At 35.8% G+C, this 14,755-nt stretch overlaps 2 protein-coding genes across 3 annotated transcripts; both read left to right on the top strand.

Annotated features, from left to right (window-relative positions):
* Positions 1–354: 354 nt before the first annotated feature.
* On the top strand, positions 355–10,369 carry LOC113495581 (gamma-tubulin complex component 6). Its single transcript, XM_026874358.1, has 16 exons — positions 355–1,145; positions 1,229–1,430; positions 1,639–1,835; positions 2,071–2,206; positions 2,469–2,615; positions 3,100–3,311; positions 3,556–3,748; positions 4,228–4,360; positions 4,616–4,838; positions 5,205–5,436; positions 6,015–6,207; positions 6,505–7,645; positions 7,730–8,534; positions 8,821–9,044; positions 9,230–9,567; positions 9,857–10,369. The coding sequence occupies exons 1-16, from the start codon at positions 732–734 to the stop codon at positions 10,092–10,094; spliced, it is 5,028 nt and encodes a 1,675-aa protein (XP_026730159.1). The 5' UTR covers positions 355–731; the 3' UTR covers positions 10,095–10,369.
* A 1,746-nt stretch (positions 10,370–12,115) lies between these two features.
* Positions 12,116–14,247, top strand: LOC113495582. Of its 2 annotated transcripts, XM_026874360.1 has the most exons (2): positions 12,118–12,822; positions 12,912–14,247. In XM_026874360.1, exons 1-2 carry the CDS (start codon positions 12,506–12,508, stop codon positions 12,970–12,972), a joined length of 378 nt encoding a protein of 125 aa, XP_026730161.1. In that variant the 5' UTR covers positions 12,118–12,505; the 3' UTR covers positions 12,973–14,247. The 2 variants fall into 2 exon arrangements, with proteins under 2 accessions (XP_026730160.1, XP_026730161.1); XM_026874359.1 differs by having other exon boundaries at positions 12,116–14,247.
* Positions 14,248–14,755: the final 508 nt, after the last annotated feature.

Here is a 14,755-nt window from a genome sequence, read left to right as displayed (position 1 = left end):
TTGCCGCATTTAGAAGAAAATCTGAATTTGACTTATTTTTCCCATCATGTTGCGAACTATTTCGGTAATTTGAGATTTGTTAGTTTATCTTTTCTCATGAAATACTAATATATAAAGATGAAGAGTTTGTTTGTTTGAACGCGCTAATCTCAGGAAATACTGGTCCAATTTGAAAAGTTATTTTTGTGTTGAATAGACCATTCATCGAGGCAGGCTGTAGGCTTTAGGCTTAAACCATCACGCTGCGACTAATAGGAGCGAAGATACAATGGAAAATGTGAAAAAAACAGGGCAGGTATAAATCATAACTTATATCTTCTACCCAAGCGGACGAAGTCGTGGGCAACAGCTAGTTATTAAATATTTGCCGTGGTTTTAAAAGCTATCTATTGTGTGTTTTTGCAATATCAAACACAATAAGTGTATACAAAGCTTGATCCGTTCATACTGTTTCCATGACAATTATCGGACATGTCAAAATTAAAAGTCAAACGATGTCTTCTTGACGTCGAAATTCAGAATTTCTGACAATTCTGACGAGTGACGACTGTCAAACAAAGTCGGAGTCGGAAGATACCGATATATTGATATCCGTGGATGTTGTGTATTTTGTTTAGTAAAATGTTATATTTATATTTTCTATGCGTGTAACCAATATTACTTAATGGTTGTATGTAAACAGTAATATTTGAACTTCGGTTTATACAGATTGTGGAACATAACTAGGAATTATGTCTGGAAGTTCGGCAAAATCGAACAATGAAGATGCGGGTGTTTACGACCTTCTCTCGGAGCTCTGTTCGAAAACAGCCGGAAAATACTGCAATCAGAATAGAATCTCACAAAAGCGGCTAATGACTAAAATGAGATCCCATGCATACGAAATAATTTTAAAGAAATCTGCGAAAGACTTTTCTACATCGAAGGGAGAGCCTATCGTTGACTTGCTATCCTATTATTTTGTGTATCAACAAAATGCTAGGAATGTTGCTGAGTATAAAAGAACTGTTGAGTTAAAGAAAATAATAAGCACCATTCGTCATACTGATTTTGGTGAAAGTAAAGAAGTTGTATACAATGTATTGAGATTGTTGATTGGGCTGAGTAATACTGTTAGTGAGGATTTATCATCTGAAATGTTTCAAGTGTGTATTTTATCATACAATAATGTATATATATATATATATATTTTTGTAAAACTTCGTTAACCAGTGTCAATATATTTCAGAATCCATTCACTTTTGGTCTTCTTGATGAAATGCTTCCAAAGCCTAAGAGAGAAGCATTTGGTTCTCCTCAACCTTATTCATATTATCCATCACATGTATTTGAGCTGCCATTCTCATTAAAACGCCAGGGGGCTATGTTGGACAGCCAAAGGTCTCAAACATATACTGAGTACACTGTGGAGAGTTTTGATTCCAAATCTTGTAAGTATATTGGTAATAAAGATGACTAAAAATGCCAATTTAATGAAGCCTTCCAGCATTTGATGGCCATATTATTTTATAGAATTTTATGAAACTCTTGAGCCATAATTAGAAATAAAAAATAATGCATTTCTCAATGAAATTTTAGATTATGAATGAAACATGCTGTTTTAAAGTGAACTCAAAAGCAAAATTTTCCATTTTACAGTTTTACCAGAATCTACACACTCACATGCGCCAACTCAAGTGGAGTTAAAAACCTTTCTCAGTCCGATGTCCCTTGCTTCACTTACATCCACACATCTGTCCCCATATTCTGAGAGTACAATGTTAAACTACCCACGACTGACAGCACCAAGAGATTTACATATACCGGGGTCATTGTCCAATGATGCAAATATAAGGGTGAGTGATTTTTAACTACATATATAATTTGTTTACTTATAATAAAAGCACTACAATGTCTGGATTTAAAAAGAGAAGAGAGAGAAAAGAGATTTAAAAATTGGATGAAGGTAAAAGAGGTTTGCAACTGGAAGCCCATTGCAGAAGAGGGATTTTATATTAATAATTTTTTTTTTTTTTAATTTTGTGTTATCACTTATCTTTCACTGAATGAATGTCACTACTCTTTTTTCAGATATCATTAGCAAGTACAAATATAAAATCAGATGTCAAGGAAGTCTTCAGAGCTAAAACTGATGATGATGTGGACATATGGGAGCTAGCCACACAGGTTGACAAGGATATTCCTGATGATATCTGGGAAATTGTTTGTGAGTAATTTATCTATTCCTAAATTAATGTTTCCATGTTGGTTTTGGGCATTGATGAAAAAAAAATAACCTATGAATTCCCTATGCCTTAAGACAAAAGCTGTATACCTATAATTTACATGAAGAAAGCATTATATGGATCTGATTTACCCTCCAAAGCCCCAATGTTAACTCAACAAACTCACATGTATAATTAGGAGAATGAAACTATTTTTAAGAAATCTATATAGTAATTTATAGATCTGACAAACCTTTGTTTCAGGCAAGTTACCTCCAATTAATGAAAGACAGTTGCTAGCATCCTCGTCTAGAGAGCTCGGCCTATGGCGACAAACTTACGGCGGTTGTCTCACAGAGTTGAATGTCATATCTGAAAAGCAGTTTATCAGACATATCATGTATTTAATCAGTAAGTATGTTCAAAATATAGCATAAAGGTTACATAAGATTAAAAAAAAGAATTATTGACATAAAAAACCATTGTAAATATGCATGTGATGCAAAAGAAAAACCCGGCCCGAAATAGAATGAATTATTATTGTTTGTTAAAAGTAGTTATTTATAAAGACTTAAGTTGCTTATCAACTCTTTATATTTTGTCAAATTCTCAAGCATGTTAACAATTTTCCTATTGCATGACAAAGACCCTTTCTTGACTTTATTATTCTATTATTACCTTATTTTGCTAGACCTCAAACACGTCCCTGAGGATCAAACCTCTTTGGTCTACTTGTGGAAACAAGAAGGTGCATAACGCGGCGTAGAACCTCTGTTGTCCATAACCACAACGTTATTTTAAGGGGAGGATAAGTCCCTGTTTGTCTGTCCATTAATATTATGAAGTATTGTCTCTTTGTAAAATAATTTATTTAAATTGCCTTTATTATTTGCAGTTGGTGTTGAAACAAACTCATTTCCATTCAGTCAGGAAACAAACAGTTTCTACATGAGAGACAATTTAGTTCTAGAATGTATATCAAAGGAACACATACAAGGTTTTGTCTCAGAGCTATTGCTAGTCGGCAATTATTATAGACGCCTTTATAAATTTGCATTTAATGACAGTTTGGAAGATCATTTTCATAGCAATGGATTGGTTTATGAGGTAAAATATTAGTATTATAGCCTACTCAGTTCAACTTTTCGTTTTAATAGAATCTTAAAATGTTTAAATTTAATTTTAATTTTCTACTATCGTCATCTTATCTCCTTGGAATATTTCTGTTTATTATAACACTTTTAGTTTAAAACACAATATCGAAATATTTTAGTTATTTGTAGGTGAGTCCTAACAGACAGGCACAAACAGACAGTCAAACTCTAATTGTCGTTTCACATTTGTTTTACAGGCAGCAAGAGACGTAATAAGGCGATATTTACTAGAATTCCGCCTGATCGCTACTCAGATATACGAGGAATCGTGTAAGAACAGTGATGAGGACTTAAACTGTATGCCGACATTATTACAAATACTAAACCACATGGAGCCACTGAAATATGAAATAGAAACTATTGCGTCTATCTACAAAGTTATTGATTCAGGTATTTTATTCTCGCTATTTATAATCTGTTAGTTTTAATATTTTGTTATGCAAATTTTGTTATGGAAAGCAAGGTGGTTTATCCACAAAAGACTACAAAATTACGGAACCTTGCACCTTAATTTAGGCGGTACGAAGTTCTTTAGGGACTGCCCGTTATTTTATCGCACGCCGCGAAACATACTCAATAATTTAACTGAATTCCACATTTTGCATTCATTGATCATTAATTCACAACCAGGGTCTTTCTCGTATATGACGTACCTACGAGCCGATTTAGACGGTGCGAAAGGAATCGTGAAAATTCAGACACATTACCGGCCATGATATATCACTTTTGATACCAAACTTACGCGATCCCGCTATGTATTAATCGTACGATATATCTCGCATCATCTATGTGAGCCTTAGAGTGACAGAAAACAATAACAGCACCGGAAAGTGACTAGAATTCAATCACCCTTATTATTTTGTTTCCAGATTCTAAAGGTGTTATTCCTCACGGTGCAGAGCTAATGTCGTACTTGTTTAACGAAATATCGCTGATTACCCACAGGCCTACTACGTTGACAATGTTCAACTCCTTATTTTCAATCTGCCGGGTTTATTTCAAGTAAGATTTTGTGTTTACAAATTTTTGATTGCGAAGCATATTTTTCTGCACGTGTATGTTCGCAATTCTTTCAAACCAATTTGATTCAATTTAATCAACTTTTTAATCCAACGCAACCAAACTGACACAAAAACTAATACTTAAAGCATTCTTTGCTGATTTCGATACCTTAAATGATAATGAGAAATTCCTAGACCATAATTAGTTGTTTGTCCTAATGTCTGCATTATTAAAATAAATAAATTCTTCTTATAGATTTATCGAAAGATTTATATTCGAAGGCGAACTAGATGACAGATATAACGAGTTCTTCATTCGTAAAGACAACCAGTACGTGAACTGTCGCTCTAAGAGGTACTGGGATAAAGGGTTCCATATCACGCAGAGCGTGGCCGTGCCAGAGTTCCTGAAGTCGTTGGCTAAGTTTATACTGCTGTGTGGGAAGTCTTTGAGATTATTGAAATTATGTAACCCTTCGGTAAGTTAAGGTATTTTATTACTTGTGGTAAGTCAACTCCGAAGAAGATAATAATGCCAGCCTATTTAGAATAAATCGTAAAGCTACAGTGAGAAAGTTCTAAACCGCTTTATATTTGTAGGCGAAATGCGTCTTCAATTTTTTTTTAAGTTACTTAACGTTAAAATAACAATCAATCGATAAAAATTAAGCTTGGTTGTCATTAATCTACTAAAACTCAATGATTTTGTTTATTATTGTAGGGCGTCCTTTAGATCGCGCTGCAATTAAACGTGGTAAAAAAATTTTGCGCAAATTTTGGCTCGAGATCCACTTGCTTTTTCGAAGATTCACTTAAATATCCCTTTTTACACTTAACATTTCCAGGACCCACTAGTCCTGCTGATATCTTCAGACCATCCATCAGTCAAGTGTTGCGCCAGTTTCCAAGAGCTAGAGAACCAACAGCAAGTCCTCGACGTATATCGTACACGGTGTCTGTTCGTCAGCGGTGAACTTGTCACCTTCGATCAGATTCTACTGAAGAGGGAGGCGGAAAGGAAAGCCTTCACTGAAATGGCGTCATTGAAGCAAGCGGAGACTATGGAAAAGATTATTGGTATGGGTTACTAGACTTCTTTCTTTTTCTAGCCATTTTGGTCCAGTTATAGCGTTATTACCTAGGATTTTCTTTAGAGGAAACAACTCTTAGCTGGAAATTGAATTTTATTTATTCATTTACTTCACCAACTTAAAATCTTTACGTCTTTTTTAAGTATTACCTAATGTGGCAGTTAATTTAAAAATAAAATTTACTACTACTTTCTGATATGGAGACGAAGACAAAATTAGTTTAACACCAGTCAAAGCATTTGTTAATAACAGGCGGGATAGAACGGTCGTCATCAGTCTATTGGAATCACTTAGTGTTTACTTAATTTTAACTTATTTTTTTTTACAACAACTTTTTTTTTTTTTTACTGAAAACAAAAAACTACTCCCGCATTAAGGAATTTAGTCTTTGTGTCAATGTCAGACTCAAGCATTCGTGGATCACACAAATACCTGTCCTACGCGGAGATCGAAACCGCGACCCGTTGTGCTCTGTGGGTTTGGCATGGTGACCTCAACCACTCGGCTATCCGTGCTTAACCATATTACTCCTCTTAACTTAACATCATTAAAAATTGTTTTCAGCTGAACGCAAAAGACTAGCGCAATTAATAATAGCCGAGAAGCAACACTCCTTAAGAGTTCTAGAAGCTGCTATGGCTGAGGCCAAAGCCGCTAAGAGCAAAGCTAAGCTACGCGAGAAATTGCGACATGAACTGGAACATAACGCGGAAAAAGCATCCGACGAACTGGACGCTAAATTAAGGGATCAGGAAAAGTAAGATGTTTCTCAATACACAATATTTATTGCTTTCATAGCGTACATTTAAACAGTTGGTAGGTTATATATATAAACACGATTATTCACCTTGTTGGGCGCAACACCTTTGTAGGAGCACATTCCTTTTTTGATACAGTTAGCGGTTAAAAGTCCATAAAATAAAACAGGTTCTTTATAAACTGCTACTCAGTAATTTCGGTTTGGCAAACAGTTTCAGATGCATAAACAGTGAATGGTTTTGTAAACTTTTTTGCCAATCATACCCTCATAAATGTATTGTTTTTTACATAACAGGAACAAGATAATGGAGTACTACTCAAAACTCAACATGGAAGTAGAGAAAAGTAAAATGCACACGGAATGGAAGATAAAACGATTACAGCTAGATCAAAGCAGAATGCAATTACTATCAACTGAAGAACGAAATCTAAAACGAGAAAAGTTTGAACTTGAACATCAGAAATATGAAGACGTCATGGCGATGTCTATACAAAGCGATTTTAAATCAGAGGATGACCTTAATACTAAAGAAAGTGAAGAAAACAATGACGAAGATGTCAACAATCAAGTATTACAATCTACCCCGTCAAATAATGTGGAACTGGTTGAAGAACCTACAGTCATAACAGAATTTGATAACAATAAAATAAAATCACAAACTTCTACTGCAGTATTTAATGCCATATGTAATGTGGCGAAAAGCTTTTTCGGCGTTTCTAAGAGTCACGATGACAATAAATGTGATAATAATAAAGAGCTTGATGGTCAAGGAAATGTTGTTAAATCAAACCCTGAAGTTAACTCTAATGCTGTCCACACTCAGTCATCCAATGAAATAGGAAGCAAATTAGACGACGTGTTCGATAACTTACAATACCACAAAATGAGACAAGAAGCTTTAACGAATAAACAAAAAGTCATGTCTCACGAATTCGGGCAACTAGATAAAGAAAATAATCAGCTAAAAGACCCGCCGTTAATAGAAATTGCGTCGATTGATGAAGAAAATAATGTTGAAGACTGGTCGCCTTTCATGGAAGCTAAACGTAATAAATTAAAGGTTTTGGGAGCTGAGTTTGAGATCTTGAAGCCAGATATTAAAATAGCCTCTGAACCTAGAACTGACGCCCAGAAAGAAGCATTATTGAACAAACAGAAAGTATTAGGAGTTGAATATAACCTGCCTGCTGAGAAAGCCGCTAAAAAGGAACCGTTAAATGAGGCTCAAGAAGAGGCAGTACGTAATAGAAAAAAGGTTTTAGGCGCCGATTGTGAGGTGGATGCAGTTACTGGTAGTCCCAAAAGAGAGAACTCTAGACGGCTGGGTTTGACGTTAAATTTGAAACCGTATGGAGATGTATCCACAACAAGCACTTATAGACTAGGCATGACGCCGAACACAGGTGCTGTTACACCAGGAGATTATTTCCCAAGGGTAAGTCTAAATTACAATCTAGTACTTACTTAGCTATTTTCATGTAAGGTTTGATATAAATGTTTATATTTTTTTCTTGTGTAGCTTGACCTGGAAACACCAACAACAGCTGATGTACCACTAGAAAGTGCATTGACTGCAGATTTATTCACACCTAGAAGCGAAACAGGTAAAGATTTAGAAACAAAACAAAAGGACAAGGAGTTTCTATCGTCCGAAGGTTTTAACTTCCCATTAATTGGGGATGATGAAAACGGGGAATCAGAAGCTACTAGCGATGCCCAAACAGGTGATACCCCAGACGAATCTCCATCTAAGTCATCTGGGTTACCAACAGTCAAAAACCTGAAATCCAAATACTCGTTTTTCAATATATTAGATGGCTCATACAGTCCAGATGACTTCGATCCGTTCGGTATCAAAGAGCTGAAATCGTTCTCGAAAGACCACTTCACAAGTAAAATGAACTTAGCAATGAATAGTTCTTGTTATACCCATCCTTCGCTTATAATGGAAGAGGTTAAAAAACCTCCTTACAATAATATATTTGCGTCTCATTTTGGCTCGGACGAGGAAGAACAGAAGAAGATTACTTGTGACAACATCGCCACGCTAACAGCTTGCTTACAAAGATCTGTGATGTTACCGCTAACGTATCAACTGGAAGTGGTTAACAACTCCATTCTCACCTACTTCCTCGTTAACTTAGATATGTATGAACATCTAAGGAGTTTAAAAGATTATTTTTTCTTGATGGATGGAGAATTTTCTCGCAGTATATGCCATAATTTGTTCGCTAAACTAGTCAAGACTTTAAACCCTCAAGAGTTGCTGAACTTCGCTACCTTACATAATATATTGGATAAGGCTTTGGGGTCTTCTATATCACGTAAGTAATAACCTCTAAATTATACTTTCTACTTGTTCCCCACAAATACATACAAAACCAATTCAGTCCCTTAAAAATGACAGATGAAAACTTCGACACGTAATGGAATTGTGTGGCCTTTTGCAAATAGTTCTGCGTCGCAAAAACAACTTTAAGACATAAACGTAAGGTTTAATATTAAAAATAAGTCAGTTTAGACAGTTACTTTGTGCTTTACAGTGTATATATTTCCTAAATCCAACATCGATATTGTCCTGTGTAAGTCACATTTCTCTATCAATTACAGATGTCCACAAGTTTTCGGAGAATTTATCCTTCACGATAACTGAATCTCCATTGAGTTTCCAACACAGCTCACCAGATGTCTTACAGTGTCTATCACTCACGTATTCAGTGAGTTGGCCGTTAAACATAATATTGTCGCAAGAGGCGTTGCTGCGGTATGCCAAAGTATTCCAATTTCTGATCAAAATGAGACGAATATTCTGGGTATTGGGTGAAGATTTTGAAGTAAGAATAGTCGATATATATTATTTTCTACAGTAAGGTTTCCTTTACTCTGTTTTGTGTTTCAACTATTTTATGAATGCAAAAATAATTGGTATGATTAAAATATATTATTTCATCCTACCATCAGTTATACCTATTATTTCCATTATATATGAAAAAGTGAAATTTCTTTATTTACCTTTCAGTCTTTAAAACTATCAGCGAAAGTAACAGGACAGCATTCAAGAAAACTGCTCAGGTCACCTCAGTACATATCCATACAAATATACAGGCACATGATGGCATCCATGATTCGCGCGCTAGACAACTACATTGTCACAACTTGCATACTAACTTCTTGGACGGAGTTCGAGAATGATTTGAAGAAAGCTCGCACCCTAGACGATCTTTACGAGTGTCATGTGGTGTATATTAAGAAAGTACTGTTTAGATGCCTGCTGAACAACAGATCGACGCCTGTTATGAAGCTGCTAAATGATATTTTTACAGTGATATTGAAGTTCAGTCGAGTTTTGAAAGCAGGGTAAGTTTTAAGGCACACTAATTACTAAAAAAAAGATAAGTCAGACAACAAGTCTGACGACAAGAGTTGTAATTTTATGATAAGTTATAAAATAATTTGCCATGCATAATATTTTAAGCGATACATGTACGTATCACATTTTTAAGATAACCTAAGTAGCAGTTCAAAATTATGGAGGTTTGCTTACACGGCAATATTGTTTTTCTTACGTTCATCAGTGGCTTGTGCAAGGTTGATATGATGATGATGGCGACATTGATTTATACTTGATTTTCTACTTGTTTTTCAGAGAATGGCAACAAAAAGAACCAAACGGCTGTTTCACACACTCAAGTTTCATACAACTTGAAGAACTATTCCATTTATTCGAAAAGCTTGCTAAATACCTACATAAAGTCGTCACGAAACTTATGGAGTGTGGCTACCAAAGACATCTAGTGGAACTCTTGACTATGGTCAATTTGAACGGATATTATGATCCGGAGAGGTCGAAAGAAGATACAAATAACACAATTCAATCTCCTTGAAAGATAAGGTTAAAGGAGGAAAGTTTGGTAACTTATATATTGAATCTGTACAAATTGAGTAGATGTTTATATGGTATGTTTGCAGAAATGAGTCTGAGATTATAAGATATTTATGCATGCAATCATTGACGGAATACCTGAAACCTGAAAATGGGACTAGGGTCTGTATAACAAGAGATCTGGATTTTGCTATACTATGTCATTTGGAAGAACTTACTTAGGAGCTCGATATTTAACCTAATTAAAGTTTTGTTTATTATTACTTTAACACCAAAGTCCGACTTATTACTCTGAATACACGGCTTATTAATTGAGAGTAAGAACCTTATATTAAACCATAGTATGTGAAGTCCACCAGACCAAAAGGAAAGCTTACGCCAGTAATAAAAATAGCATCTGGGAAAATGACATATCATACACATCGTAGTTAACACGTAAAGAGCAAAATATATTTTATAATTACCATATATCCAAGAAGGTACAAAATTATAGATTTAATGCCATAAAAAGCATGAATTAGATGCTAGAAGTATATTTTCATACAAAATTGATTCCGTAGCATAATTCCATGAATAAAGACATTAGCTATAGAATTTCTAAGAATGCCTAAATTGAATCTCTAAGCAATTATATTAGTAATAATATTCGCGACTCACTGTAGATGAAATTAAATAAGTTCCATATAGGTTGAAAGAAAATTCAAATTTTTTTAAAAGTTTGGATCTGATTATGTGTTTCATAACTTATGGAAGGGATGAAAAGCAACACATGCTTTTTGAAGAAACTTCTTTTCTCTTACTTGCCGAAATTGGCTAGAGAGACTGCCAAGCTTATAATGGATTCTTCCCTTGGAATTCTTTAACCTACAGTGCGACTACGAGTGAATGAGTGAATCCTAATCCTTGTCGTAAAATCATTTTACCCTATGGGACACAATATATACTCTGTAAATGTTAATGTTTTGGAAAAAACTGCATGTTAGTAAAATATTATCTGTTAATTGTATTCGTCCAACTAGTGGCCAAAGCCTTGCACAAAATAATTACGCTTTCCTAGATTAATAAATATTGTTATAAATTGCATTTAGTCCTAACCAGTCCATGACATTATTATTATGATTCTGTTATAAATAATTATTAGAGTTATTTGCAAATATTTCTCGTTTCTAGGACTCTGATCAACAAATTCTGTTAATTCTACTGATAGACTTTGATTGGTTGTCCATGTGATTTACCATCAAGGGATAGGACTTGATTTGACAAAGGTATGTTCATATATCAAGGTTGTATGTTGAGTGGACTGCACAGTCTGAATATAAAAGATTTCCTTATTTTTCATAGAAACTGTTGTCAATAAACTTATTGGGAAAGAGAAGAGCGCAGCATTAAGTGTGGTTTTTGGCAGTCTCTGATTCCTTGTTGTTGTATTGCCCAGTATATAACAAACATATTAACGTTGATCAGTGTTCTAAAAACCAGTTGTTAATGGTTAAGCCCTTTTTCCCCACCTATTAATCATGTGATATTTATGTTTATTCTTAAAGTGAAAACATTGTTGGGTGTGTGAATGTTGAGTACCTAACTGTTGTTAACTATGGGTTATGTAAAAAGTAATATTGATTACAATGATTATGTTATATTTTAATAAAGTATGGTTATTATTTATAATCGTGTTTTTTATTCAAAAGCTTAAAATTTGCATTTTTTTTGTAAACAATTAGTGTTTTCCACAAAGATAATTCAATAGCTTTTTCGACATTTGGCCAATGCTAAGATAAATAGTGTATTATTAGGATACTAGATGGCACTGTTTTGAAGAGTTCGTAGCGACATCTTGTGTCGAATAGCTAAATAATAACAACGCCATCTGCTACCTGGCAGCTGAGCTAAGGTTTAAATAGTTTTTACTTTATTTTTAACGCTTTATTATACTTTTACGCGTATAATTACAAGGTATATTTAAAAACAATAAATGTATTGAATCTAATTTGTTAGTATAGTTCGCTACTGATTTCAGTGATAAGAAGTCAACAAGCGTAGAGGAAAGTTTTCAATTGTGTTCGTTGCGACAGTGGCGCCGATATTTTCCTTATAATCAGGGTGTGTTTTCACGAATCTTCATTCTACTGCAAATCGTCCTAGGGTTAACATCCTATCCTAAATCAGTTCAGTGTTCGTGACATTGAAGTGAAAGCCGGCAGTTTCCTATCTTAGGTTTTCCTGGAAAACTTGTTATCAAGACATATTTTGCAAAAAATCTAAATTTGAGTGAAATTAAAGAATCGAGTGAAATCCAATCTTTGTTTACAATATCGATTGAAGAGCTGTATTCGACTCCAGTTTTTCGTCGAAACGAAGACGAAATTTTTCCAAAAACGTTAAAACACAAGAGTCACCGTCACCACCGCCGAGATGGCGTTCATGATGCCTGTAGTGAAGAACGACTGGGACATCTACAACTCGCAGCGGTCGCGGCGCGCGTCCGAGTCGGCGGAGAAGGCGGCGCTGGGCGGGCGCGTGCGGAAGGTGTCGGAGTCGCGCTCGGAGGGCCCGGCGCTGTCGCCGCGCGCGCACGCGCTCAGCCCGCACCGCAGCGCGCCCGCCATGCGCTCGCTGTCCTACTGCCGCGCGCCGCCCTCGCGCGCCTCGCTGCGCGCCGCCGCCGACAGCCCCAGCAAGGGCTCGGCTAGCCCCAAGAGCGGCGCGCGCGAGGACAAGTTCCATAGCAGGTTGGTGGAGAAGTTGAAGCGGGCGCTGGGCCGCTCGGAGTCGCGGCGCGAGGAGCGCAGCTCGTGAGCTAACGCGTGCTTGTGTGCAGGGCGCGCGCCGACTCCCCCGAGCGCCACTCGCGCTGCGGGGCCTGCGTGCCCTACCTGTGACGCGGCCGCGACCGCAGCCTCGCAGCCGCGCCGGCACACCATCTGTGATATGTTGTCGCTAGTGAACACGACGAGATGAGTACTTTGATGAATGTGCTAACTAACCGCCTAAGGTCTTCTGGACGCTGAGAACCTAATAACGATTGAAGTTATACCGACACAATGCAATAGTTTTAGTTGTCATACATCGCTTTCCTTAACTGTTGCATGTTTGTTAGTCGTCATCGTATGTTGATCATATGAGCAGGTTGTCAGACGTAGGTTGTAATAAGAAAGTACGTTGTATGGATTTCAAGACTGTGTTTAGTTTAAGCATGCCCTGGGGTTCGATCAGTATTATTTGTCATCGCCCCGGCGGCCACTAGAGGTTAGTTTGTGGCAGTTCGCGAAGGGTATCTGTGATTCGTTATTTGTAAGTGTGGTTTAATTTATTAAGCTTGAAGGGAAATTGCATTCAGATTTTATGTTTGTGAGAGTCCTTATTGTGAAACCATTTTAATATCTACTTGTAATGTTTACCAACAAAGAGGCGTTCATATAAACCAAATTGATAAGAAGTAAGCTTTCTTATGAGAATTATTAGATGAAATTTTGCAGTCACTCTATAATAATTGTTATCTAAGTGGTATATATATCGTGAAAACAAGTGAAATCAACTTATTGGAGGATGAAACATTTGTTATATATTATATTAGTAGCGTAGTACATAAGAGTACGTTTATAATTAATGAATATGTACCTACACGTAGTGCAAACTGTCGATATTGATAACTGTAAGCGTGTTGTATTGTAGTCATCGATGTAATAATACAATGATAGTTTATTTATATACTACACGGGCTTTGGCCCTGTTTTACAAAACAATTTTGTTATGATTTTCGCTTGATTTTATATGATGTTAACTTGTGACTGTAATTGGACCAGCTTTGTTAAATATTTTTATCTATCAGTGTAACTGAAAACGATAAAGTGATATAAAAGTAAGATTTAACATAAAATCTTAAATTTAGGCATATCTCGATGAGATTTTAAAGAACGACGAATGTTCAGATGTTTATTATGTTCGCTTATCAAAGTTCCTTGAACCTATTGAACTGCCAACCGGTAGCTAGGTAGGCCTATTCAATTTTAGGTAGAGCCGTAGCAAATAAAAACAAAATTACAATGTTTACATTAATTGGATATTTTTTTGCAAACATTTTCAAATATTGCATGTATTGTCAACTGTCCGATCTGAAGTTTTTCAACTATTAAACACTTAATATAAAGCTTGAATATGTTTTTATTTTCTGACTAATAACCCTTAGTCGTAAGTCACGGAGAGTGTAATGAGCCATTAAGGAGTGATTAATAAGGAAGGAATGCATGTGTAACATGTAGATTATTTTGGCACTTATGCCTTGGCGCACATTGAAGAAAACAAGACAAGTCGTACATATGATCAAACACGTGTACTGTCAACAAAAATAGCATTTTAACGACTGTAGTCTAAAAACGTAACGAAGAATGTCCGCATCATTTGGTCAGATTCTGGTAATTGAGGTACCGGAAGGCACAAATCAAGACCGATCACGAGGTAACTGAACTAAAGAGTTTTGTACTTATGTAGGTTACAAGGTTACAGGTAACAAATACTATTACAAGTTTTACAGAATGTCTACAACTATCATGATCGGCAATGAGCTGGTGATTGATTCTTAATAACCATTTTCAGGGAAGGACTCTTTATTCAGGAATATTTTTTAGTGATAAACTTTACTTTTACTTTGTCATTCATTCTTTT

Source organism: Trichoplusia ni, chromosome 7 (genome assembly GCF_003590095.1).
Source record: "Trichoplusia ni isolate ovarian cell line Hi5 chromosome 7, tn1, whole genome shotgun sequence".
NCBI lineage: Eukaryota > Metazoa > Arthropoda > Insecta > Lepidoptera > Noctuidae > Trichoplusia > Trichoplusia ni.
The sequence above is the reverse complement of the archived record's forward strand: the minus strand, read 5'-3'. Positions and strand labels throughout refer to the sequence as shown.

Excerpts from the sequence above, each read along its gene's own strand:
- LOC113495581 (XM_026874358.1), top strand. The coding sequence starts at position 732 with ATGTCTGGAAGTTCGGCAAAATCGAACAATGAAGATGCGGGTGTTTAC. Across the intron at positions 1,836-2,070 it reads CCAATGATGCAAATATAAGG|ATATCATTAGCAAGTACAAA; the intron begins GTGAGTGATTTT and ends CTCTTTTTTCAG. Across the intron at positions 9,045-9,229 it reads TATTGGGTGAAGATTTTGAA|TCTTTAAAACTATCAGCGAA; the intron begins GTAAGAATAGTC and ends TTTACCTTTCAG.
- LOC113495582 (XM_026874359.1), top strand. The coding sequence starts at position 12,506 with ATGGCGTTCATGATGCCTGTAGTGAAGAACGACTGGGACATCTACAAC.